At 38.2% G+C, this 25,745-nt stretch overlaps 1 protein-coding gene across 1 annotated transcript in view; it reads right to left on the bottom strand.

The window, feature by feature from the left end:
- FAT4 (FAT atypical cadherin 4) overlaps positions 1-25,745 on the bottom strand; it is a 141,251-nt gene that overhangs the window by 36,832 nt on the left and 78,674 nt on the right. Inside the window, exons 5-8 of the mRNA XM_069854967.1 lie at positions 21,835-22,757; positions 20,924-21,098; positions 4,673-4,853; positions 1,152-1,402 (exon numbers count right to left, since the gene is read on the bottom strand). Coding sequence (XP_069711068.1) covers positions 1,152-1,402; positions 4,673-4,853; positions 20,924-21,098; positions 21,835-22,757 — 1,530 coding nt within the window. The remainder of the gene's footprint in view (positions 1-1,151; positions 1,403-4,672; positions 4,854-20,923; positions 21,099-21,834; positions 22,758-25,745) is intronic.

Here is a 25,745-nt window from a genome sequence, read left to right as displayed (position 1 = left end):
CACAAAGAACCACACAAAAGCACTGTGCCCTACTCAGAAAACAAAGATTCACCAATGCAACAGTAAAATAATTTCATAATGCTGCTCTGGAAACAGGGAATAAATATAAACAAATTCATTCTTCCATAAAAAGGAGAAGTATTTGCAATTGTTTAAAATATATAGAGAAAACCTAAGACACAGAAATAAGCCCCTTTGTTGTTCTTTTAAAGGAAAATTTGTTTTATAAAGCAAAATTGTTTTGGAATCCTCTCTGGTGGCATCACATATCCATGTATGCATATGCATATGAAAACACACAGTGTTACTGACTTCCACAGCCAACTGCTCTGAGTACAGTTTGGTTAATCTGTGGTAATACAGTGATCTTTTAAAATCCTTCAACTGTTTTGAGACAGTAGAAGCCTCAGTATTAGTCCATTATAAATCTTGGAAAAAAAAAAAATCTCCGAACAGCAGAATCTTTCAGTAAGTTCTCTCCACTCTCATGTAGATATATTCTGTTTTCTTTCACTTTGCAATGCCAAATCCACAAATTGAAAATATGAGTATTTCAGACTAACCTATTTCTAATGTATTTATTTATCAGGCTGGTTTAAACACAAACTGAATCACAAATTAGTTCCTGCATTGAGTGAAATCACTTTAATTTGAGCATAGGTTTAACAAAAGGAAGGTTGCTGCTTGGCTATACTTTTTCGGCTCAAGGAAAGGCAACATAATTAACATCTGAAACAGATACAGTCTTTTTGGAAGAGATTGACAAAATCCTCTTTAAGAATTGCTCAGGGTGGAAAAAGAAATGTACGTGAAGGAGACTTTCAGAAGAAAAAAGAGGCCATTGCCTTCCTAACCCTGGTAAAATAATTTGATCACTTGTTTGAGCGAATTTTCATTTACACTATGGCTTCTTACATAACTGCAGGAAAATAACTGAATTTGGATGGAAAAAATGATCTAAAAAAAATTGCTCCATTGTTGGTGATATATTGAGCTTTGCCATTATTCATTCCCATGCAACACGAAGCTAAAAAAACAGGAAAACAGCTTCAGAGAAACAGCTCAGAAGCATTTCTCATGGCACAGCTTTGTATTTGGTAAGATGTTCATGCAATCTGAAGTATCCCAAGCACAGCCACTGATCAGATTACCTGAAGTGGTAGGTGATGGGACATGGGTGACATAAGGATGGTGTTGAAATTTGGGTGGGTTGTCATTCACATCGGCAACAGCGACGAGCACACTGGTGGAACTGGAGAGAGCCTTGGGGAAGCCACCATCACTTGCCACCACCACCAAAGTGTAGTTCTCCCTTGCCTCTCGATCAAGGAGAGCACTAGTGATGATTTGTCCTGTTGATGGGTTGATTGTGAATTGTGAATTGCCACCAGTAAGCCTATAGCTGTTTGAAAGAAAAAACAAGGGAGAAAAATTAGGCCTGCTGCCTTAAGATAATACCAATTTTCTACATTCTTCAGACCACCGTCTTTATGGATATCAACACATGGATTTATTGTGACTGTCCATCTGTCTTCACTTTTTTCTGTTCCATACTTTGGAGACCTGTCATAAAAAAACATTTCCAAGCATGGTTGCTTAACACAGATCTTTAATAAATGAGGAACACACTGAGCCTTTCTACATTCAGAGATACAGTTGGACATGCTCTCAAAATGCCTAAATACTGATTTCCCTGGGCTAATACTGTCGTACCTCTTAACTGAATCCACAGGATATAATTAGACAAAATACTATTTTCTGAAATGAAAGGATGACAATTTTACATAATAATATGGAGATGTAGAATTGATATTATTTCCTGATACTAAATTAAGTTTTGCAATTCAAGACTTCAATGTTAATTCAGAGTAATTCATAGCAAAATAGTAAGCACAGAGCTACATTAATAGAGACTAATTGGAACCAGAATTTGATCTCTAATTGGTGTATATCTATATGCAAACATTTGCATGCATGTACAAAAATGTGATTTGATAAGAACTGACTGTGTGCTTACTGCAGTGTGTTGTATGGAATACTGCTGGGTTACTAGCACAGAAAATTTGTCCTATTTCTTTGAATGCTTACCCAGCTTGTGTTCATGCAGAATGAATCTCAAAGAAATGTGGAGCACTGGGCTGTATTTTCAAAGGTAATTGGTTAATATGACATTTTTTACTAATTCAGATAATAGGTTTTCTACAAAACAAAGGAAAAAAAAACCTAGCTAAAACAAAAATTTCCCATATTCAGTATTATTACCTTGACAAAAAACAACACAGCTGTGGCCAGCATTGCTTCTTCAGAGAAGCCTGGTACAGCACAAGTATACCTTAAGTGTGCGATTCCATCAAAGATTCAGAAGAAAATGGCTTTCTTCTGATATGACAAGAATAATAACACAGGCCAGAAGCTTTACCTAGAAGATTGATAGCCAGCCTCTCTAATAACCTGTAGCAACTTCTCCTATCCAGTCATTAATCTTTACAGAATGCCATGAGCATACTTTAATTGATTAATTATGATGGCCATATGTAATTACTCTCCAGCCACAGCAATGTGCATCTAGGGTGGAATGTGTACAAAGCCTAGAGCATCACTCAAATCTCCCTAAGTACCAGCAGCACAGCCAAATTTCACCTGTGATTTCCAAAGTTTTAACCCTGCGTGAGGTGTTAGAGAAGACAGGTAATTTCTCTTTCGTGTTTCTAAATGCATAGAACGGCTCAGTGTTGGAAAGATGCTATGATTTCCCTCCCACCTCCCCAAAAAAAACAAAACAAAAAGGAGAATAAAGACAAATTACATTTGCCATAGGATATTCTGAGTTTTAACTGAGTACAACCGCATGCAAATCAACTGGACAATGCAAGCGTGTCTCAGCATTAGTTACAAAAAGAATCGATACCCAGGCCAACTTCCCCCCAAAACCCCTTAATGGTGACACCTAGCAGAAAAGGGATTTGACTGAAGTGCTTAAAATCTGGCCTTTTTAACTAGTTTGTGCTGACCCCTTTTATGTGTATCTTCAAGACTACTTAAGTATGCATTGACATTAACAACCTCATCAGTTTCCTCAGGTTATCATCAGAAATAAAAGAAAGAGAGTTGGCATGTATGGAAATGCAACAGTTTTGCAGAAAATTACCTACTTGCATAACAAAGTCCATTTTTTTGCTTTAGATGAACATTTTAGCTGAGGATTTTACATATCACCTTTGGAAACCAAGGATTTGATTTTGAAAAAGGCTGTAATGACTGAAAAGGAGTTCTCAACACCTCTGACAAGACGACCTTATGTGTTCTGGTCCCTTTGGCTTTTGCCAGTTTTGTAATACCAGTCATATTTTAAGATTTGCATTACTTTATATGCTGAACCTGGACAAATTCTGTCCAAGAAAAACAAAGTATGTTCCTGACTTTGAAAAGTGTAAAACAAAACCTGAAAAAAAAATCGAATAGCTACTGACAAAGGAGAAAAATATTTTTATCAACTGTCCTACTATGAGGTACTGAGTGAATGACAAAGACTAATGGCAGAGATATTAAAGCAATTCAATCACACTAGAGAAATCTGAGAACACTCTGATAATTTCTGATTATGGGATGCAATTATTAAAATCATTCATGCTTTGTATGGAATTCTTTTTCCTAAAGGAGCTTGCCAGAAACAGTTTCTTAGAGTGAGAGTGAATAGAATTAAGAGCTTCATTGTTTCACAATTTAATAAATGGTAATTCTGGATGCTTTTCAAATATTTAAAGATACCAAAACATAAAGTTTCTATTTTTCACTTGTAGCTAGTTGGAAAGAAAATATTACAGTACTTTATACACACCCGTTTTGTCATAACACAGATCTGGTTTATGTCTTTTTTTTTTAAAAAAAAAAAGAAAACCACAGTGATATTCTTATGTATTTTGAAGAATGAACTGATGTGAACCTAAAAAAAGTAAATGAAGAAGCTAGTTTTACACCCTGTTTTGTAAGTTTGGAAATAGAGACACAAGCATTCACAGTCATAACAGTTAAATGCGATGAGATTACCAATGTGTCTTTCCAATTAATAACTAATATGAATTTGCTCTGTATTCCATTAGCAATAAATCAGCCCCCTTCAGCTTGCCACTGTCACTTAGCATCTTCATTACTCTTGTCTGTGAACCTGGGAATGGCCAGTGTTCAGCCTGTCTGTGCCCAGTTAAGTTGCATCAACTGAGCTCTGCAAACCATTCAGCATTTAAAGCAAAAATCATAGAAGGGTTTGGGTTGGAAGGGACTATTAAGACCACTCAGTTCCAACCCACCAGGAACACCTTCCACTGGATCAGATTGCTCAAAGCCTCATCCAAGCTGGCCGTGAACACCTCCAGGTATGAGGCATCCAAGACATGTAAATCTAATTACACTCAGGCAGTAGTTAAACTCATTTGCTTTTCACTTAGTAAAAGACTAAAATAACACCATAACTCTGACTGTCCTTAATATAATTCTAAAAACCTACAAACAAAACCAGAAAGAGCCAGATTAGCTAAAACAATTTAGCTACCCATATACAGCTGTCTGCTCGTGTCTTATAACTTCATGACATGTTAGTGATAGACACCGGGGGAAAAAAATCTTCAGGCAAGGGATGAGGCAGTATTACACACATCAGCAGCAAATGACCTACCTAATAACAGCATTTGAAGAAGCATCAGCATCTGAGGAGTTTACGAGCAAAATATCTGTCCCCGTAGGAGCATCCTCCGGAACAGTGGCAGAATACACGTTGAAGGCAAATGTGGGGACATTGTCATTGACATCATCCACTGTGACAGCAATGGTTCCAGTGCCAGTGAGGGCAGGAGATCCTGCGGGAAAGTGGGATACAAAATGCTAGAGGTTACAAATACCACCACGCTAATCCAAGGTCTGCCATCCCCAATTTAAAGCCTAGTGCTTGAGCATGTCAGAGTTCACAGAGCAAGAAAGCCAATTCAACACACAGGACAAGGTCAGATTTGATTCAAAGGCATCTCAACATAAAGTACAAGTTCTGAAAGATAAAAAAAAAAAACCCCAACAATGTAGTTCCTATTTTTCTTGCTCCATCTGATTCCAGAAATATTTTGTAATACAAGCTCAGTGGAAAAAGATGGTCTTGGAATTGCTCAGAAGCCTTCCTGTAACAATCAGGACCAATTTGAACATGTGGTTGATTTTCCTATTTCTCTAACAGAAGACGTTCAAAGGTGGCACACTGACAGCCGTGAAGACTCTAGCCCTCAATTTATTTATCCACAGAACAAATAAGAGTGGAAACAGTGGCAAACCCCAGCTTTCCACACAGCTTTTCCACTGCCGGTCACACCCCTGACCTGGGGAGACCTCCTTTGAGTGAGTGAGAAGGTTGCACAGTCTGCAGCCCCAATCAGATTCAATTTCTCTGTGGAAACAACCATCTATAGCAGCAAATAATGCTTACTCAGATAAGATATTGGCTTACAGGAAATCAGCCTGAACTTATTTAACCTACAGCTTTCATCCTTCTTGTTATTCTAATACTTAACTCTGATGAGCAGAAATGAGTGAGAAATAGGATGTTTATTCATGCGCAACCTCTCAGTATTTATTTTCTTCAGCTTTTCCCTTGTCAAATCCAAAAAAGGACAATAAAGACTTTTCCAAGACCATGTTAGTTTTGCCAGTCTTTTACACGTATTTTTAGTCAAGAATCAGCAAAACATCTTATTCTAACCAAATTCTTCACTTCAGGTCTCTGAAAAAAAAAAAAGGGATCATTCTTTTCTTTGAATATATAACTAAGAGGAGGACGAGAAAGTGATATCAAAGCATAAAATGCATGTGTTATGGCTCCTTTTACCCAAAAGACATATGACCATGCCTTTTTTAGCCATGACTGTGCTACCCTAGTCCTTCCATTCCAGCAGATGATCAGGTCACTGATATCTGAGGTAATTACTAGACCTCAACTTTATAGCTGGGAAGGACGTAGTCTCTGCTCTTGGGTCTCACATGGTCTTGACAAGGGCTCCGAAGCCCAAGTTCTTGTATAAAAGTAGAAATAATGACACATTTTCTCACATGTTAACCCTTAGAGGTTGAAGAAGTACCATGCTGCATTGCAGGAAGAAGCTATGAGCATTAAATACTCCAGGGTAACTTGACTTCATGCACAGACTTAACAAAAGAGCTTCCAATTGAAAGGAGTTGTAAAATTTGCAAGGTTGACTTTGAAGCCTGCTGATCAGAGAGGATGGATCATAACGCTGAGGAAAGAACATACAAGCCAAAGAGTATTGGTTTCACACCATGGCCGTGCACAATGGAGGCCCTTCTCTGCTCTAGTCTGAGGTAATTCATTTGGCCAATTAATATACTTTCAGCCAGTAAGGTTACATTAAGGCAATAACTCTGACTCATTTTTTTACCTTCCTCCTCCCTCAATTTTGTCACTGAGCCAAACACATATAGATAGAAAAGACTGTGAAAGCGTTCTTGATTGCGGAAATATTGCCCATGGAGTGTTTATTATTACTGCATTAAATGAAACAGAGTTCTCAGTGGTGTTTGCCACATGTGTCATCACACTCTGGCCTTCCAAACACATTTAATGGACATTCATCTCATACCTAATGAAATGAAAAGTTGAAAGTTGTTAAGTTTCACAGGTGACTAAACAATTTATACATAATTCAGAAATTAATCTTGGATAAGTCACATTCAAAGAGCATCAGTAACACAATACAGTCTGGAGAAGAAAGCTAACTCGCAGTTAAAACCTGAAACTCATTGTTTTAAAATGTATTTGCTAACACCAAGAGCCTATGCTGGAAAACTCATGCTGTTGGTTTATTCACAAAAATGAACTGCAGTGGCAGCTCCTCGAAAATGCTCTTTAAAAGGTAACCCAATGCTGGTGTGATGGGACTAGTCCTAGCACAGCTCTGCAGGCTGGCCCTGGCCACCTAGGAGCACCGAGCTTGGCCTTGGCACTGCTCTAGCTATGCTTACAGGACTGGCAAAGAGAGGAGAAGGGAAAGAACGTGTTCATATCAGCTGGCAAAGCATTGCATGGGCACATGCTAACAGCAAAATGCTACAAAAGGTTGTTCTTCCTCCTTCATGGCTATGGATATGCTTCTGCTCAGAATTACACTGGTAGCAGCAGCTTTTGATTCAATCATTTGACTTTGTCCCCAGCTCCCTTTCCCCTCTGAGGAAGCTGAATTTGCAGGGTACCAAACAAAAGCTCCATGGGTCAAATCCCAGCCCTTGCCTCAGCCTCCTACATATTCTGTGTCATTACTCTCCAGTCTTGCTTCCCCAATGGATGTGTATACAAGGCTCTGTACAGCACAGTATGGACTTTTTTATATTAGCCTCAGAGAAATGAATATACCAGCCAAGGTTGAGCAGCATACTAATAAAATTAGCTAGGGTAATGTAAGTAACGTAGACCTCATTCAGCGCTAGCTTGTGGCTGTGTTGTGTTTGCAGAAACGTCCCAGAAGTCCAATATTAATTCAGCTGTTTGTAACATCCCAAGTCACTGCTTTTCAGTTCAAAACCCCAAACCTTTCTCATTTTACTTAGCTGGAAAAACTCACGCATCTACAGTGGTTTCCCGTCTATGTAGTTAGCCAAATATGTTTTTTTTTCCCTCTAAGTAAAACATCACGTCCACAAATTTACTCCTTTATTCTATTACACTGAAAGATAAAGTTGCAATTTCACAGAGTCCTCAAAGTTTTTAGTCACTTGAAATTTAATGACTATCTCACATTTCTGCAGTTACTGAGAAATATAAGAAGAGGAAATTACAAATGAAGTAATTTTTTATGGAAAAGTAATATCTTGGGGCCAGATTCGACCATCCTCAGTGAACTTTCAGTGAAAACTGTGCTTGCATAAGGACCACAGGATTTGGCTCCTGGCAATAAGTAGGTTTCATAAAATGTACATGTCATATTTGTGGTGAGAGAAGTAGTTTCCATGGTCAGGCTGAGTTCCCAGATATCTTAGTTTTGCTTCGATAGCAAATCTTCCCCATGTCGGTTATTCTTATTATGCTAGAACATCATCCTTTTTTTTTCTTCCAACCACGCTTAATATTTTTGCGTAAGTGTACTAAATTTTTATGTAAATTCTGCAATATTAGCCAAACATTCAAGATGCCCCTAAATGATTTTAAATAAACAAGACATATTACAACCTACTTAAAATTGCTCTATATAGCCATACAAGCCTCTGCATACTTCTCCAAACAGCCCTGAGGGCTAAAGCCACAAAGGAACATATCCTCAGTGAACTTCCACTAAAATTTTATTTTTCATCATAGTAGGAACTATTTTTTAGCAGAAGCAAAAACTATTTCTTTGTTAGCCATTTCTTATTTAGAATATTTCTCTACAGCTATACAACTAGTAGGTTTTTTTCCAAATCCTGAAATACTCTGTGTCACAGACATTTAGGATATTCATGTTGAAAAAACATTTTCTGGAAAGGCAGATGAACGAAAGAAGCATCAAATGATTAATAACCATAGAACACAGAGTTAGCTAGGCAAACTAAATGAGAGACATCAGATTGACTTCACTGAATATGAAACCTTTGACTTAAAAGACAATTACATTGTTGATGTTGTTGTAGTAGTAGTGATAATCATTAATGATAACGATTATTACTATTATTATTTTTAACTTCCCATCTCTGTGTGCTGTGGTCTGTTTCTATGAACCGGGCAGTTTATTTTCTAGGTGACAGCTGTACATATACATTAAGCAGACAGTCTCACAAATGTCAACACATCATTGTTGAAATAAAGATTAACCTGGGATAGTGTCAAAATAGTAACACTAAGTTCAAGAAGAAAATTGCTTCCCACGGATGTTCTTCCAAAAAGTAAAGATTTTTGCTTACATCTGCAAGTAAACATGTGTCTGGGGATGAAGAGAAGGAGCAGACCTTGAGAGCCTGCTCCTAGGAGGCCCACGGTGGAGGATGAGTTACAGTGGGAGGTTAAAAGAGGCCATTTCGGGCTTGGTCAGGACTGGGTTGTGTCTCCCCTGTCCTCATGGGGCATCTGAAGGGAAGAAGATGCAAAGAAACTGTCGTGGGGGGTGCACCAGGAAGGCAGGCAGCAGCACAGGGGCAGGATGTGTCTTCTCCTAATAAGGCAGGAAAGCCTACAAGCTGGTCTTTCACCTCATTCCACCACAGCTTAGAAGTTAGTGAGACGTCTCAACCTTTTGCTTACCCCATCCAGGAGTACAGGCATGAAAAATATTTGCTACATGCACCAATACAGGTAGAAGAAAAGAAACTAAAGGCAGGAAAGTGACTATATCATCTAAATTGACAATTTCTACTTCCCAAATGCAGGATAACAAGGAAGGAGAGGACAAAATGGATTTCTGGGTGAACTCATCATAAGTCACACATTCCCCTAACTTTTGCTGCTGCTTACGAGACACGAGGGAATCAAAAGGGATCCACCTAAAGGAGAAGGGAACCTTTAGGAGAAGGGAACACTAGCTGCTATCTTCAGCCACCCTTGTCCTAGGGAATGGGAAGGTAAAGTGTCTCAGCTCCCTGTAATCCCCAAACACACGGCACTGTGTGCTCCAGCATACATTCAGCTCTCCATACCACAGCTAGACATCAGCATGAGTAAGAAATGGTAACAGTGCTTAGTGGACTGGAGCAGTAAAAGAAAACAATTGAAGGAAACTCGCAAAGCCATTTACATTCTTCAAGAAAACTCAGGAAAAGATGATGCCATTGGAAATTATCTCAGCTGTATTGTACTGCATGGCTTGCAGTAAAAATTAGAAATAGGAGAATGTGTTCAGCATGTTATCCACATATTGTTTGAAGCTTTAATGGCTTCTGGGTCCTCTCTGTGCCATGGTTAGCACAGCAGACAGTAAAACTATCATTCTTTTCAGAAAACAGGAACTCAAAGTTTTTGCCAGCACTGAAGTATCAAAATTAAGTGCTAGAAAACTAACAATAAACTTAGTGAACTATATCTGTATTTTTTTTTGCCTTAAATAAAATAAGTCTAAATGACTAATTGAAACTCATTTTGCAGGCAGTTTACCATGTTTTGTGGTAAATTAAATACATCATTATCTTGAAAATTGGAAAGCGATTTAACAGAAATGGAATTTTTGCTTAATTGAAATGTGTTGCTTTGCAACAAAGCGGATTTCACTTCTCCAGTCAAACATTCACTGAATGAGTCCCAGGACTAGAAGCTGTAGGTGTTATTACAGAGCATTAACTTTTTCACTCAAGTAAACAGGCCTTTCTCACAATGAAGTGGCCAATCTTTCTAAATGCATTTAAATGCAGATAGAGTGTGCTGAGCCTCACACAACTGGTGACTTTTAAAATAAATATGGAACTAGAGGAAGTTAAAATGCAACTAGCTTGCATTATGGTTTGGATTTCTAGTGCATATGAAGCATCATCTGAAATCTGAGTAGCCTTAAATTAACTTTTTTTACTGGGAACACGAAAGAAAGCGCGTACAAAAATGAGAAAAAGAAGTAGTTCTTTTTACAAGATTGGGCCACAAATATTCATTCATGCTGGATATGTTGTCTGTGTTTTGTTTTCCTTTTACTCAAATTTTCACTACAGGCCTCCATACAAAGTCTTAAAAAACTGGTGAAACAAGTATGTTTTGAGACAAAAGCTGAAATAAGTAGTTAACAAACAAACATAATGAAAAACTTAGAGGAAACCCCTACTCTCATTCAAGTTCAGTGAATGTGACTGGTGAGTGTGAGCACGCAGGAACCTATATTTTCCAAATTTCTGAGTGTGTTAAATCTGAGGTTTTAGGTACAAAGGAGAAGCTGTTCCCGAAGTGGATTTAACAGAACTTGTACTTAGAAAACAAGGGAACTGTTGGGATTGATCTGCACTGACAAGACAAAAAAGAAAGATTTTTCTGTACTGCATCGATATTAGAAAACTCAAAATCTTCCTTCATCAACCAGCCTAAAAAAGCGGGGAGCAACCAGACCTAAATCTGAGAATGTAAGCCATCAAAAGTAACTAACTAACAATCACTAGACAAGATTCCAACTTTGTTCCAGATATGACATAGAATCATAGAATCATAGAATCATAGAATGGTTTGGGTTGGAAAGGACCTTAAAGACCATTCGGTTCCAACCCCCTGCCATGGGCAGGGACACCTCCCACTAGACCAGCCTGCCCACGGCCCCATCCAGCCTGGCCTTGAACACCACCAGGGAGGGGGCATTCTCTTCCTACGCCCTTGTCTCAGCCTAAGGACACTGTGTGTAAGGCACAGCACCACTTCGAGCCAGAGCAGTGTGGCAAGTGATCTCAGTCAGCTGAACCGTGGTGTCTGTGTCTGCAGATAGTCTTGGCCTGGCACACTTCAGATGGAAAACTCACCAGTTTGAAGAAAGCTGATACACCTGTGGGACTACTGACATATTTGTACAGCTCTCACATCCTCTCTGTGTCTCAATTTCCACAGCACAGAAAGGGATGTAAATGACATCCCATTTTCTTCAAGAACTGAGATTTGCAGAGTTACCACCAGACCCTGCATCACACACAGGTTTCCACTGCCCAGGTGTGTAGGCACATTATTGACTTCTAGTATTAAAACACACCTACATAAGTCCCTGAGGGTTCCCCTGGCATTGAATGCTGAAGATGCATTGCCAGAATGCCTACTCAACTTGTTCAAAGACATTGTATTGAAGAGGGGGCGCCTATGCAAGTTATACGATCTACAGGATAGATAGGAATGGTTGGACTCGATGATCCAGTGGGTCTCTTCCAACCTGGTTATTCTATGATTCTGTGATACAGGAGTAGATCTACATGTCCAGCCATGCTTAGGCTGATGCACCTGCACTTACACATATTGAGATTGCAAAAGAAATCCTGTCCCAAATAGTGATGCAAGATGGGATCTGTCATCTGGTTTTTTCCACATGATTTTTAAATTTGGATAGTTTTGTATCAAAATTCCTGGCTGACTGTGACCTACAAATTCACTAAGCTTTGCAGTTTCCCAATGGGCAACAGGACATTGCAATACATTTAATATGCTGTTAAAAGCATGGGACTTGCATGCGTGCACACACGCACACACACAGAGTTTCAGCCCTGTAGTGTATATACACATTTCTCTATCTCTGTTCTCTTCCTCTGACCTGCTCATCAGAACAAATGCCTGCAGCTGTTTACCCAGCGAGGAAAGAAAATCTGTGGTACTACTGCAGAGCTGAGCCCTTGAGATCGAGAATACCACACATGCAATAAAGCAAAAGTAAGCATATATTTTGCACAACTTAAAGCTGTTCCATGTAACGGTCTCTTTCTACACATACACATGCACATTACCATAAACTTATCACTTACACATCTGAAAAATGATGATATATTCTTCCAGTCTAGAATCTTCCCCCGTTGCTGCTTTCGTTTAGCAAATTTCAATACATATGGAGGAAAGGCTGAAAGAGTCCTGCTCCACCGCCCACGGCGTAAGATGGATACAGGGTTGCTGGCACAAGCAGATGGCAGTTTGTGACTTGTGGCTGTCATGTTTCATTCTCTTTCCATGAAAGGCACAATCATTAATCCCATGTGCCATAAATCCCTTGACATACACTTGTAATCTATTAACATCAAAGGTACAGGTCATTGGAGATGTTACTCTGAAGACAGATGCAGGTATTGGGTTTCTTAGCCAGAACTGCATTCATTAACAGAGCAAGAAGTTGCCTTCTTCCAAATACATTTCAGAAATGAATCTTTAAGGAATTTTTTTCACAGCTGAATATAATGTTCATAACAAAACCTGGCAGATGCCTGGTCATAAGAGTGCATCTCCTCCCTATGCCTACTCTGCAGGCGGTTCTCGGGAACATGTGCACTGCCAAGGCCAAAGTAAGATTTAAAGAAAGTGGAACAGCAACTTAAAAGAAGGGCAGAGACATTTTAAAACAAAAAAAAATGTTTTCTTAAACCCACCAAATTACTTCTCCTTGTTATAAGTTATTGCTGTAAACAGAAAAAACAGAGAAGCTGACTCCTGCAGGGACTGCTGACTAAGGCAATTTTTGGCTGCTTGTGACTCCTGAATATCCCACAGCGAAATTCCTGTAATACAAGGTTTTGAATTATGCTTTAAAAACACTCTGTATAAATAGTGAAGATTAACCAGCAGGATAAGTGTTCAGGCCATATGTGTGCGTTTTACTTGTTTTATCCTTGCAATTAAGGCTTCCTGAAATAGTAGCTTTGTAGTTGAAGAATGAGCTAGCAGACTTTCAATTTATAAGGTGTAACATTTAATTTAAAAAATGGTTTAAGATCACTGCGACTGGAAAAACCTTAGTATATCTCAAAGGTCAAGAAATTGCATAGCATAATGACTACTGTATTTATCTTATTCTTCTGCAAAATAGATTACATTCAGCAAATTCATTACCACATATGAAGTAGAATTTCATATAAAAGTGATGTAAACAGAAGGACAATAATTTTAAATTAAATTTCAATTAAAACTTCCAAACTAATCATAGCAAGATGGGTAAATGAAGAGAGAAGAAAGGAAGTATAACAGCCTGAAAATTTATAAACTGACAATTCTTTCTTCCTTGAAATTTTCAATTCTCTACTAAATCCTACATATTAAGCATTAATATTCCAGCTTGTTTTCCAGTTTAAATACATCTCCTTTTTTTTTTTCCAAAGTGATATATCTGCTTTTTTCCCCTCAAACTAGTATAAAAAAACCCCAATAAATAAGTAAAGCAAAAAGAAAAGCGAGGACAACAGTGAATAAAGCTTAAGGATCTGACTGTCACATTTTCATTCATTTAGATCCATGCTTTTCTTTTTTATTAGATTAACCCTTTGAGATGGAGCAGAAATCAGCTTTGATAGTTCATGGCACACACCATCCCTAACAAAGTCAGTATTCATAGCCTTTATTTCTATTTTTTAATTTGTTATTTTTACAAGGTTATTAAAAGAAAGACCATCACTTACACATCTACACTCAGTCTTTTTAGGTGAATTAAAATTATGTTCCTTCAAAGAGACAACAAGAATTCTCGGCAGCTAACCAAAAATTCTTAATAAATAATTGTTTCTACCAATAGACTTGATTTCTTTTATTTATGATGGATACAAATAGGCAAAAGATTTAGTTACCTAATAAAACTTCAGATTTCAACTGTAATTCCAAGAATGTCTTTAGAGAGATTAAATCTTTGGCTGTGTTACTACATCTTATCTTATGCTTTCCTAGATTCTAGATGAGAATTACATTAACTTCATTAGGATTCAACTTATTAAAAAAAAACCCCAACAAAACAACTATGGGATTTGCATCCATACTGAGGTAGAACCTATGGAATTTTTCTCAATACCTCTTGGACCTGAATAACATTACTATATTTATGTGTAGCTAGACTGCAGGTTTTTATATTTTAAAGCACAGACAGAAACACCCTGTGCTTGATGCTCCCCTTCCACGTCAGTTCTGCCACAGCTGGCTCTCTTCTCATTGTTTTCACAGATATTCCAGCTAGTGCTGGCCAGCCCGAGCCCTTTGCTGACCTGAATATGTGTCTATCCTGCACCCCACTCCTGAGAATACATATGCCTGGATTTAGCCCAGAGACTCTCACTGAACTGTTTTGAAAATAGTGATCTTAATAATGAAGGTTTAACTCCAAATAGAAGACTAAATCCCTCAAATGGATTTCTTCAACTGGACTGGCAATCTTGTGGGGTGGTCCTCTGAAGAGATGGGCTAAAGCCCATGTCTCCTCTGGGGAGTAAATGTGTCATATCATAATAGACATGGATACACTCTGTTCCTTGACAATTATTCTCTAGGAGACATTGGACTGACTTTGCCATAAATCTGCTTCCCCAAAACCTTTCTGAAATTCTGTCTTCCGGAGAAAAATTAAAATGTGTTAACAGTTTTTAAGTTTTGTGAAAGGGTAATATCCTGCTATTAGCTTCCCACAAGTACAAAAAGCCACTCTCAATTATCTCCTCTCCTGATTTTAGACGATGGTAAGACAAAACAAACACTATGAACTCACTGAGGAGTCTGTCACCATTTCAATTCTCCCACTGTGTGATTTAGTAAGAAATATTAAAATCATGCAAAACTACTAAAATGATAGTTTTATTACCAGTATTAAAAAAGCAAAAAATAACAAAAGCAGTAAAACCAGTAAAACTAGACTTAAGTAGACAGCACTGACATGAGGAAGAGCTTCCATAAGGGCAAGAAAATTAATGGAGCTGGGACAGAAACCAATAGGCATTTTGAAACAGCTGTGGCATAAAACAAGGCCATAGAAGAGAAAAATCTATAAACTGCTGAGCACCAAGGTAAGCACACATCAGCTTAATTTAGGTTACTGAAACCTAATACAATATGTATATCTCAACTTAAAGCACAAAACATGGAAAACAGGACATTTGTAACTGAAACTTTTGAGTTTGTTGGGTTTTTTTACAGTAACAAGATTTTAAAAGAGCTGAATTTGTTTTAAAAATACAATTCATTATTTTCAGGCAATACCTTTTCAAACCGTAGACTGCCTCTTAAGTAGAAATACAGGGTACACTAAGAAAATAGGATGACTATAAGTGTCTTTAAGCCATATAAATCCCACACAGTGTTAACCCTTGTCACTGTTTCTTACGATTATTAGGAAATAGATTTGTCCTTTACTTGTCACCTCAGACTGGGAAGTACCTTAAAAGGTGTTAAAAATCAATACAACTACATTGTCGTATTTCATTTGATATTAGGATTGAAATGAACCAAAAGTCTACTTCAAAAGAGAATTCCTAAGGAGGATATAACCTCTCTGCTTGGTTGCCCTCCTGCATTCTTGAAGAAAAGAACGCATTAGTTGGAGGCCAACATTTTCTAAAGAAAAAACATATGGTTGTTTTTCGTATGGGCCAGGGATGTATACCAAGAACAGCTAACTAAATATAATAGTCCACTGACTCATTTCTTCCAAAACTATTCATCTAAATCAGTAAATAGATCATTAAAAAAAATAATAATCCACAGGAGCACAGCCTCTAGTTAGAAACATCACATTTTGATTTTGGTTTTATTGTAGCAATGTGCCATTCTGACCAATCAAATCAAGAAATGGTGGTTGTAGTTTATTTAAACAGTAGTCCTGTGCCGCTAGCAGGTTTCCAGATGTGCTACTTGACATCCCTGCAACCAATAAATAAAAGGAGAATGACTGATGGAATGCTAACATTTGCTCCAGGAAACTGCTTAAAGAGTTAAAGACAGGGATGATAAAAGCAGCTGCACCAATTCCTGTCATAGTGCCAGAACTGAATGTTTACCATACCAGATGGAGTGAAAAAAAAAAATTTAGAAAGTCTTTTTTACCAACTATTTTGCCATGAAGGGTATAACGAAGCAAAACAAATGATTTATGTGGTAGAAACAGACCCACGAAGACACATTCAAATAGTAGCATGTAGGTTTCTTGGCATTTATGTTAGCAGATATCTTGGGGGAGCATCCGCAATCTAAACACTATTATGCTATTCCACAGTCCATCACTTTGCCTGTCACTGTATTTATAATTCACACGCTCTGGTCTTATGGCCTGTGCTTCAGCAGGGGCTCTAAATTAGGATGGGTAAACTTTGGAGTTGAATTACATTTTATTTCTTGATCAAAGTCACAGGTGTAGAGCTCTAGAAGATGCTGAACGTTCCTAGTGATGGATGCTTTGTATCCTCACCACTTATAGCAGCAGTCTAGTATCTGAGATCCAGAAGTCAGAGTAAAGTGGAAGTGCAGAAGTGAGGGAAGAGTGATGATAGAATAAGATTGAAACAAAGAACCTTTGTACGGAGTGGAAACTGGGCATGAGGCAGGCTGCATAGCCACAAATCACTGAGCCAAGCAACAGAAAATGTGTTATCAGTCTTTTGCCTCCCCCAGTGCAGAGGGAAGACTCTATGTTGACCCAAGGTCTACCCTGGGGACCGGGTGGAGGATTGACAGGCAAGGCCAAGGAATACCTAGGTCAAAACCAGGATGATGTATATATCGTGTCTGACTTCTCCGGGCCTGAGGAGAACCCTTTCTTGAGAAATCATCTTTTTGACAACTCCCTGAATTTCCATTGCATATAATCCCACCGGCAGTCTGCATCTGACCTGTCCAACATTCATACGAGCAGCTCAACATCTTAATAACTCAACAACTCTTCTCATGTGCCCAGGACTGAGATCTGGCACATTGAAATACAGAGGTTTCTGAGCTAGCACAGGTACCACATCCCACACAGCCCTAACAGCTCAATGCTTCACATATGCAGGCTGCTGCTTCTCAATGTCCTAATCCTTCACCGGCTACAAATAATCTCAGTGTACGTGCTGCCAATACATGCTGTAAGGTACTGAGGGTGAGATAACAGACGTTACCAAAGTGGCTGAGCCTTCTGAGGGTTTTCAAAACAACAGACTGACACCTTCAGATGAAAATAATGAAAAATTAAAACTCCTTCTTCTACCAACTTCCTCATACACGGGGTTGGGTAACACCACAAGAACCACAGTCACAGGTTGACGAAGTGATAATAAACATAAGGAAAGTAAAAAAGCCTTGATTATATATAGGAAGACCATTGACACGGCCAAAATCAAGTTGAGAATCCATCAGTTCTTCTGTCTAAAGGTGCTTGTAAGCATGCATTACGTTTGCTTCCTTGAAGGAAGGGGAAGAATTGGCACAGACTTCTATAGGAGCAGGTTATCATCCTTAAATATTTTAAGCTAGTCAGTGTAGCCTATTAAAAATGAGATGTAGATCCTAAGGAACATCAGAAGTGGGTTAGACAGACAGAATTTTGCCCTTCATGTACTACTCGGACATCTCCAGTTAACCGCATCTGAATGTCTACAATGATTTTTATCTCTGCAAAACAGAACAACTAAATAAGATGCACCATATATGGCAAGACTGTTGCTTGGGCTCCTAAAGACAATCTGAAAGACTGTTTATTACAGCTAATAAAAGCCAAACTCAAAGTGCAAAGAATAATACCTTCCCCTTGATTTATTTTCAAAGATAATATGGATGTGGATATTTTCAGACAAGTCTGCTTTCTTTAACGTTTTGGCAGGCTTTCCTGCGGATGAATACTACCTGTTTTGCATGTATGTTTCTGGTTAAATTGTCTCTATGCAAAATCCTTCTTTCTAACCATTATCAAACAAATACAAACTAAGACACTCCAAAGAAATAGTTACATTAGGCAAAGAGCTGGATGTGCCTTTGAGAGTTTGTTTTATAAACCTTTAGCAGCTGGGCAAGAACATAATATTCAAAACACTTTTCTTACCCATTTCAAGATTGTGTCATTGCCATCTTTCTGCTTGTACAGGCAGAACTACTTGATTTAATGAAGCAGGTACCAGCTACCACAGGTTAATGTGTCACTACCTAGGCATCCATCACAAATCTATACTGGTAGCTATTGTACCGTTTTGTATATTTTAAAGTAATAACATTCTTATTCTGATAAGCTGCAACGCTTTTAGAAAGTCTTCCTCCTACATAATATTTTCCCAACTCAGCTGCCAAACATCTACAGAAGTACATTCTGTGTATGATAATGTAATTTACAGGAACATAAATTTTGAGATGCAGCTCGACAGAAATCCTAGTCTGTAACTTGGTCCGTTTGTTACACGTTGTTGTAACAAACATGGCTTTTTAAGGTCTCCAACAAATTATATGCCACAGTGTTCTTTACCATCTAGACTGCTTGATTTCAGTATGACTAAATCAAACATAACAAGAATCCCCTAGAACTTCTTAAAGTACTTGAAATATATCACATGCTTAAGTATCTATTATGACTACGTCCTGCTTCCACAAAATCAAGTAGTGTTTTGGCATTGACTTCTACGGAAGCTGGACATATTCCTGTGATGCTTTAGCTTAGAAAAATCATGACTAAAAGAGTTTTAAATGTATTGTTTGATGGTACGAATTTAAAGACAATCTCCAGTCTGATCAGAAGATATTATCTAACATTATTCATAAGCCTGGTTGAAAACTATACCAAATCACTAACTGTGGATTAGTCCGACTGTAAACTTGCACACAGTTGAAGAGTTAAATTTGGCTTAAAGTTACTATTGAACATCTGCTTCTGAACACTTTTGCTAGTACCTATTCACAAAAGGAAATAATAGGAGGAAATAATAACTTGTGAGTTTCCTTTATGAGAACATAGCAAATTAAAAACCAAACAATCAAACTTGCTTCAACCAGAATTAAATCAGCATAATATCTGTATGTTTAAATACAGGAACTAATGCAACATGCAGCTGTTCTTGCCAGCCACTTAGTGCAAAGTCTCCATGAACACTTCATGTTTTAAGGTCTCCCCTAGATTATCGGAAACTCCAATATCTCCCAACATAAATAAATATTTTCATTTGGAATGGTTGAGTACATCTCCTGGATTTCATATTTAGGAACTAGAGTTTAGGAAAAGATTGTGCTCCTGTCCAACTTTTGGTTTACAATGCTAGGCACAGGTTACAACTGACAACTTGCTCCACTCCTTTTCCAGAAATGACAATATTTGTTGGCTATGTGACATCACTTATCAGGACAGACTTCAGGTATTTTGTATATAGAGCTAAGAACTTCTGTACAGCCCTAACTGACTCCTGCCAACTTGGACTGGGAGAGTAAACAGACATCAAGGATCTCTGCTTTCCTTACATATCCAGTCTCCGCTTCTGAAGGAGCATAAGGACATTCAAGCCCAAGCAATCCAAGCCACAAGTGAGCAGTATGCAGCTACAGAGTAATGGAAAGCCAGGGGGAAAAAAAAAAACCCAAAGCATACAGGATCTCTAGCCAAAGCCAAAGACAAATGATACGTCAGGTCCTAAAATTGTGTTTCACAGTTTCAGCTGTGCTCAGACTGTGAAATATCTGAGCACTGCTGCAATAGGAAAATATAGCCATAGATATTGTCACTGACACAAGATACGGCACACAATATGCAGAAAACAAAATTGTATCCACTTGTCAACAAGTTGGGTTTGCTTCTAGTTTATTATTAGAAATGATTCTGCTGTAAATTAAATTCATCAGACTGTGAGGAACCAGAGGTCAGTCCAGAATATGATGCACAATGACTTAGTTACAATATTCATACAAAAAAATGACACCAAAGCTTAGTGCTTAGACACTTGAAGTGAAGGCTCAACTGGTCTTTGAAGCAAGAATTCACATCCTGTTTTAAACTGAGGGAAACTGGAATACATTTGGGATTCTGGAGCTAACATACAACTGGATGCTGAGCAGAGCAGAGAAGATTAAAATGGTAAAATGTAAATTGTTATTACTTTCCAGGGGCAAGATTTCAGTAAGATTAGCTGATTAGTCCATGGCTGTTTTCTAGCCCTTGATTTGATCTGTCTGCACACTTCTGATGGAAACATTATGTTCAGTTTTATCGATATTTATATTGTTTTTTCATTGCTATGCATGAGGCTTTCAAGATCACTTACTGCTGCAGGGTAGGACCACTTACTACTGCAGGGTGAAAACCAACCTACCTATCATCTCTAGGGAGTCCTAATAACAACAGACAACTGGGCGAAGGGATAAAATCTGGATTTCCAGAAACCAAACTCCCTTTGACATCAGGTAAGCCCAGCCATTCCCACAGGGAGATAAACTGAAGTGTGAGTACCACACTCCTTCCACTAAATTTTCAGACCAAAATGAAAATATTTCTCTTCTGTTCAGAATGCAATGCTTTCAAGCAATAATGAAATTTCACTGGAAGGGAAAGCTTGTTTGTTTTACCTGCATCAGCAGCTGTGATCAGTAGTACGTACTGCTCCTTTGCCTCTCGGTCCAGGCTCTGCACCAAGCGCAGCTCTCCACTGGCTGAGAGAGTGAAGGCTCCTTCTTCATTTCCAGCCACCAGCACATAAGTAAGCTTGCTGTTTAGGCCTTGATCATCGTCCCTTGCTACAACCTACAAAAGCAAAACAAACGAGTGGGAAGAATTATCAGGAATTGATGAGTGCAGGGTCTGTAAAATTTTATTGGGATAGAGGAAATATTCTCTATGACAATCATCCAAATTAACAGATCAAATTAATCCAAGTGCTTTAAAGGCTAGTATAAATTAGCTATAATTGTAAAAATGACTTAACACAGTGGTAATGGACTTAAAAGTGTAGTTTGAAATTACTAAATAGTCAAATATTTATATTTCTTAAGCATAAATATAGTAAAGACTGTCTGGGGCTCAGTGAAAACCACAGATGATCTAGTATAGGCCGAGCTCCATATCAAGGCAACCATTGCATGTCCTGCCAGCTGAACCCATTTAGTGAATTTTCAATGTCTGTCACAGAACCTCATTCCATGAAGGTAATGATCAGACTGAGATATTTGTTGCATGGAAGTTGAGACTGAGATGAAAGACAGAGCAAACTCTTATAAGTCATAGTGCAGGCAGGAAGATAGCTAGGGAAAACACAAAGAAAACTTCAAAATATAAAATAAACTTTTGGTAAAAAACAAGGAAAAAAACCCTAACCAAACAAACAAAAATGAAAACAAGCCAACAACCGCTGCATGTTAGATTACAGCCAAAAGGCAACTTTTCAATTGTCTTTCATCTTTTTAATTTTATACATTAACACTATGCACAGAGGCATGCTACTAATTGTAGGAGGTACATATTTATTTCTGAATACACTCACCTGAAGAATAACTTTTGGGAGCATCTCCAAATTCTCAGGGACATTCACAGAGTAGGGTGAAAGTTCAAATGTGGGAATATAATCATTGACATCTTTCAGAATAATACTGACTGTCGTGGTATCAGTCCTAGGGCTGCTTCCACGGTCAGCTGATTGAACAGTCAGTGTATAGGAGGGCTTTTTCTCTCTGTCCAAAGGCTTGGCAACTGTTATCACCCCTGTCACAGAATCAATTCGAAACTCGTTATTGGCATCTCCGCTCACGATGGCATAGCGGACCTGCCCGTTGGTACCTTCATCTCCATCCATAGCAAACACCTGGATTAAATCCGTCCCTGTCAAAGTATTTTCCCCCACCTCTACTTTGTAAAGCTTCTGGGCAAAAAGCGGGTTGTTGTCGTTAATATCCAGGACTACAACCACCACATCTGTCGATGAAGAAAGGGATGGCTGACCCTTGTCTGTTGCTACCACAATCAAGGTGTAGTTGGACACGGATTCTCTGTCGAGCTCTCCAGTAAGCCTCACTTCACCATCAATAGTGCCGATGCTGAATTTGTTTCCCGGGGGCCGGAGCAGACTGTATTCGATGTAGCTGTTAGGACCGCTGTCGGGATCGGTTGCCTGGGCTTTGAACACAATCGTATCTATTGGCGTGTTTTCTGGGACATAGGTCAACTTTGGAGAGATAAAGCTTGGTGGGTTGTCATTGACATCCAGCAGAATAATTGAAACTTGGGCTGTGCTTGTGTATCTGGAGGCTGGGAGAGGGGCCAGGTCATGGACTTGCACAACAAGGCTGTAGAAAGACTGGCTTTCCCGGTCCAAAGGCTGTCTGATACTCAGCACCCCGCTGTTGTCGATGCCAAACTGCCCCGCACTGTCCCCAGATGTGATGCTGAAGGACAGCTGCGAGTTGGTGCCTGGTGGGGCAGAGAGAACAAAGGCAGAGAATATTACTTTATCCCATTGACCTAGATACAAATGTTTCTGGCCTCTTTTCCTATGGAAATGAGTACTGTATGATTGTGCTGCCTGGTTGGCCTCCTTATCACCATTTTTGAATCCACCAGCTAATTTCCATCAAGTTTCACAGTGGAGCAGAAGCCTTTGAAATAATTATTTTCTGACAAGAGTTGAAGAGAGAGAGAGAAGGATGTTAATTGGAGCAGCTGCAGAGGGAATGGGCAGCAGAGCTCATCTCTGTATTTCATTCAGTAGGAACTGCACAGTGGCAACATGCATAATTTTTCTCCATCTATAGTGGTTATGGATAAAAGTTTTGAAGGGTTTTCCTTAAGAAACCAAGACTTTATAGTTCTGCTGCTCACCGAACAGCTGTTTTCTTCCATTCTCCCCAGTTCAACTAAGCAACATTATTATTAATGTAATTATTTCATGAATTCTTCCATTCAATTGAAAAAAACCACAATCAGAAACTCCCAAGCCTAGCTGGAGCAAGCCAAGAGTGAATACTGGAGAGAAGTATGCTTCCCATACATGGAATGGTATTCCAAAATATCAGATGAACAGCCCTCGTCTTATGATTGAAACATAACTAGCAATTACGGTCAAGGGAGAGATTTATAATTCTGGTAAGGGAAATGCATTCTGAATCTTTACAAGGCTGTGTAATGACCTTAAATACATATGTATGTTACCACTTAACTTCAGAGCTCTCTCTAAACAACTAATTCTTGGGAACACCTAAATTAAATGAGTCTTGTCTCATTAATACATACGTATACAGATACATCTATCTATATATCTTTATGTTACTCCTAGTTCAATTAATTTTGAAATGTATTATCTTCTTGTTTAAAGTCATAAAGACTGTGATTTAAGATTAATAGATTAACAGACCATTCACTACTAATTTACCCCTCAAACTTGTATTTTCATGCAAAGAAACCAAGCTGTCTGGTTAAGTAACTGAGTATTTTGCTTTGCATTTTGTCGCTTTTACTCAGAAGCTCTTTTCCCTCTGACTGAATTCCTTTGATAATAAAATTATTCCTGTATTAGATTTATTAATCTCTGCTGTTGATTTTGCTCAGACTTGGGGACCCTAGTCTTACTTGTTTTCCCTCCAGTGACTACTCTAATTGGCATCTTTCTCTCTCTTTTCCTCTTGTAGGAACTTAATTATAAAATATATAGAACCAAACATGAAGGACAAAATATTTTAATGCAGTTAAAGAAATTAATACATTTATATGCCAGTATTAGTGTTTCTACATTACTTTGATCAAGTCAAGTACTGTAAAACTTTACTGCTAGTCTATTTTTTATTCAGCTCTATTTTCGAATCAGTAATCACATGGACGAAAGTCTTCTGATTTCAGTAAAGCACTTTCTGAAAATTAAAGATTTTTGTCAATTGACTTTGAGATGGGTAGGAATTAGATGTCACAGAAGAAAATTATTCTTTTAAAAAAAATATTCTTTTTTTCTAGTGTGTTTTGTGGTTGCGCATGTTCCTACAAAACTTCCTGCTTCTTTATGTCACCTCCATGTACCTTTTTTATTCCTTGTACTGTATTCTCTAGGTTTCAATGCTGCTAACACTTATACAAATTGAACTGAGAAACAGAAGGATAAATACCAGTGTGACCAGAACTGCCACTTAATGAACTATTCTTTTTAAACACAGCATGCCAAGCTATCATTGTGCACCTCATCTACCCCATGTTCCCGTGTTTGCATCAGGACTTTTCTAAGGGGGAATATGTAGGGGTATCCTTTTTCCTGAGCTTTAGGTTTATTTAATCTGAAGGTTAATCTGAGTGAGCACTTAGACATGGAGCCACCATCTTCATGACAATGTTATTTTAAGGGTCTTGCTTCTATTTGTATTTATTTATCAATGAGACTTTCCCCTCTTCTGTAAATACCTGTAGAGTCTAACTATGAAATGTCACTGGGTTTTGCCTGCAGGAATATCTTGCTATACTTTTTAACAAGTAGACAAGCATGTGCTTTGCCCTGAGATTTTTCCTGTTAATTTGGTATAGAAAAAAAAACCACAAAGAATGTGCTTAAGGAAACTGAGTTCTTTATTGCTCCAAAAATAACCAGGAGCTATAGCTGACACTTAGTATGCATCTCTGTATGAAATTGTTCAAGCTGAGATAAATAGCTACTGTTTCCCAAGGGAAGTGTTGAGCAAGAAAATGAAAATTGGAGCAGTTTCATTATCACTGTGTTTTTGCCTTTTATCAGTGTTTATCCTAAAACAAACAGGCACACCTTATTATATAGCGATGCCCTTTCAGACCTCCTTTAAGCTATGGGATCATACAACATAAATAATGAAATTATAATTGTGTGCATTGAGTGCATTAGCTGGAAGGCACATGCAGAGAAGTACAGCTATTTCTGTACTCTAGGTAAACATGAGATGATACAGGATAACAAGTTTGGGCTTGCAACAGAAAGACAAATAGATCACAACATTGGCTTAAGTTACAGTCCTACGGGGGAACTCAACCTGGCACGCTCTTGGAATGAAATAATTTTAAATGCAATCCATTACAAAAGTAAGTGTGCCAGAAAATATAGAAGGCAAGATGTCTGACTTTTCATTGCAGTGCTCCTTAAATACTCATTTGCTTCCTTGATAATTGAGAGTATGATGAATGTAAAACGATATGTCAGTGCTATGATACAGTTCATGTCCACTGTATGCAGATGGAAATTAACTTATGAAGTGCAAGAGAAAAGGAAAATTGACCCATAACGGTTAAGTAAAATTAACTTCCAAAAAGATTTGAAACCAAGTATAATACTCTTAACAGGAAAGTTAGAGATAAAAGAGGAGAAAGATTAGACATAAACACATTTATCTACAGGTCTGAAGGAAAAATACCTTCCCTGGACATGCATGATGCAGGTCCAAGTTCTTCCTCCAA

This window comes from Phaenicophaeus curvirostris, chromosome 4, assembly GCF_032191515.1.
Source record: "Phaenicophaeus curvirostris isolate KB17595 chromosome 4, BPBGC_Pcur_1.0, whole genome shotgun sequence".
NCBI classification, from domain to species: domain Eukaryota; kingdom Metazoa; phylum Chordata; class Aves; order Cuculiformes; family Cuculidae; genus Phaenicophaeus; species Phaenicophaeus curvirostris.
The sequence above is the reverse complement of the archived record's forward strand: the minus strand, read 5'-3'. Positions and strand labels throughout refer to the sequence as shown.